The sequence below is a fragment of the Lipotes vexillifer genome, unplaced genomic scaffold (genome assembly GCF_000442215.2).
Source record: "Lipotes vexillifer unplaced genomic scaffold, Lipotes_vexillifer_v1.1 scaffold802, whole genome shotgun sequence".
NCBI classification, from domain to species: Eukaryota; Metazoa; Chordata; class Mammalia; order Artiodactyla; family Lipotidae; genus Lipotes; species Lipotes vexillifer.
The window spans coordinates 2,024,587-2,026,494 of NW_006790237.1; the positions used below are offsets into that span (position 1 = coordinate 2,024,587).

Genomic DNA, 1,908 nt, shown 5'->3' on the forward strand with positions numbered 1-1,908 from the left:
AAGAAGGTGAGGAGAAGCCACGTTGCGAAGGAGGAACCAGGGCTCTGCTGATATCTGGGGAGGGGAGAGAGCGAGCGGGTGTGAGGTTGGACCCTCCTGCCCCCACCTGGATCCCTCCAGACACAAACCCATCCCACCTGCTCTTAAGAAACCCCTTTTCACCATCCTTGTTCCCCACCCCAAGCTGCTCTTCCTCCTTGGCTCTCCATCTCCCAAGGGTCTGCTGTTTCTCCAGGCACCGGGACAGACTCCCAGGTACACCCACAGCCTGGCAGAGCCCAACACCATCCACTTACCCCAAAGCTTTGGCTCAGGATATATTCTTTCCCCAAACCCCATACCAGCCTCTTATCTGGCCTCTTGGGTCCTTACCAAGCCTGTCCCTCCACTCAAGTCCCACACCCCTCACAGCCTGTACCCCTACCTGGCTCCACAGGACCCCCCTACACCCAGAGCTGACCAGATCCCTTTTCCACTCACAGCTCTTGCAGACCCCTGGCACCCCCAGGATAAAGTCCCAGTCCCCCAGCCTCACTTGCGAGGCCATGAGTGGCTTCTCCCCTTCTAGCCCCTCTGGCCGGGTCTCTCGTGACCTTGCGCGTCTAGGCTATTTCTTCCCATTTTCCTTCTTGCAATTTCATGCCTCCACACTTTTGTTCAGGCTGTTCCTCCTTCCAGGTATGCCAGTCCCTTCAAGGTCCACTTCCTCCTGGAGGCCTTTTCTGACCTACCTGAGTCAGTGGTGTCTGCCTCCCCTTCCAGACCAAGAACTCCCTGAGGGCAAGCCCAGCCCAACTGGACTCTGGATCCCCAGCACTTCCCAGAGCTAGGCAAGCTTTGGGCTTGAATTAAAGCCCTTTCCCCGCCCCCCCGCCCCGCATCTTCCAAATTCCTATTTGTCCTCTGAGGCTCAGCCCTCACCTCTTCTGGGAGACCCTGATACCTAACAGGTATCTCTTCTGGGTCCTATAGTACCTGTTCTGGTTCCATCCCCCGGAATGCTCAGGTCAGGTCCTCTCTGTGTCCCCAGCACTGCCCAGCCAGGGGCCAGGCACACAGGAGGCCTCAGGGAGATTGTGCTGAGCTGACCTTCACGCATGATAACTCCTGACCTTGTTCCTGGCTCTGGTACAAGTGCTTTAGAAGACGTCCTCCTGATTTACTCCGTGCCCTCCCCCTTGCAGCTCCCCTTGAACATTTTCTTGGTTCAGGCTCAACTTGGTGCCTCAGCAAAGGACACATGGACCTACCCAGGCGCCCTTGACAGGCAAATCCCTCAGGGCAGTCCATGTCTGCTGCCTGGAGCCAGGGCATCCCATGTCTCCCCTAGTCCAGGGAAGACCTGTGTCTCTCCTCACTCCAAACCCCCTGCCCCATCTCAAAGATCTCACCCCCTCCAGATCCTCCAGCAGCATCTGGGGTAGCTTGGAAGCCAGAAGAAAGCAAGCAGGCACATGAATGCCTGAATTTATAAGCTCCCAGCCCCACCTGGGTCTTGGGGGAGGGGGATAGGGTGAGGTGGCAAGTGGCTGAGAGTCAGGTTTACAGGCAGGGATGCCTAAGTGGCTGGTGGGGTGGGGGACAAGACCGACTGAGCATGTATTAGGCTGAAGCTTTTATCTGAGTCTCTGAGGAGGAATGTCCCTACCCAGGGCAGCTTGTCAAGGGGGAGGAGACAGTAGGGCAAGAGCAGAAAACTGGAGATCAAAACAGAGAGCCGGGAGTCTGGAGCATGTAACCTGGAATTTGGGGTCTGGAGCGTAGAAACTGGATTCTAGAGTCATGCTTCTTGTGCCTGGATTAGGGGTCTGGATCTTGGATTCTGGAGCTGGACCAGGATCCCCCCAATTCTGGATCCCTGCTTCTGGATTCTGAACCCTCTCTTCTGGATTCTGGATCTTGGGTCTC

General features: G+C 56.5%; 1 protein-coding gene across 1 annotated transcript in view; it reads right to left on the reverse strand.

Annotated features, from left to right (window-relative positions):
• KLK15 (kallikrein related peptidase 15) overlaps nt 1-1,290 on the reverse strand; it is a 6,437-nt gene extending 5,147 nt beyond the window's left edge. The window contains 1 exon segment of the mRNA XM_007463451.1: nt 1,251-1,290. Within this exon segment, the coding sequence (XP_007463513.1) occupies nt 1,251-1,290 (40 nt within the window).
• Between the last annotated feature and the right edge of the window lie 618 nt (nt 1,291-1,908).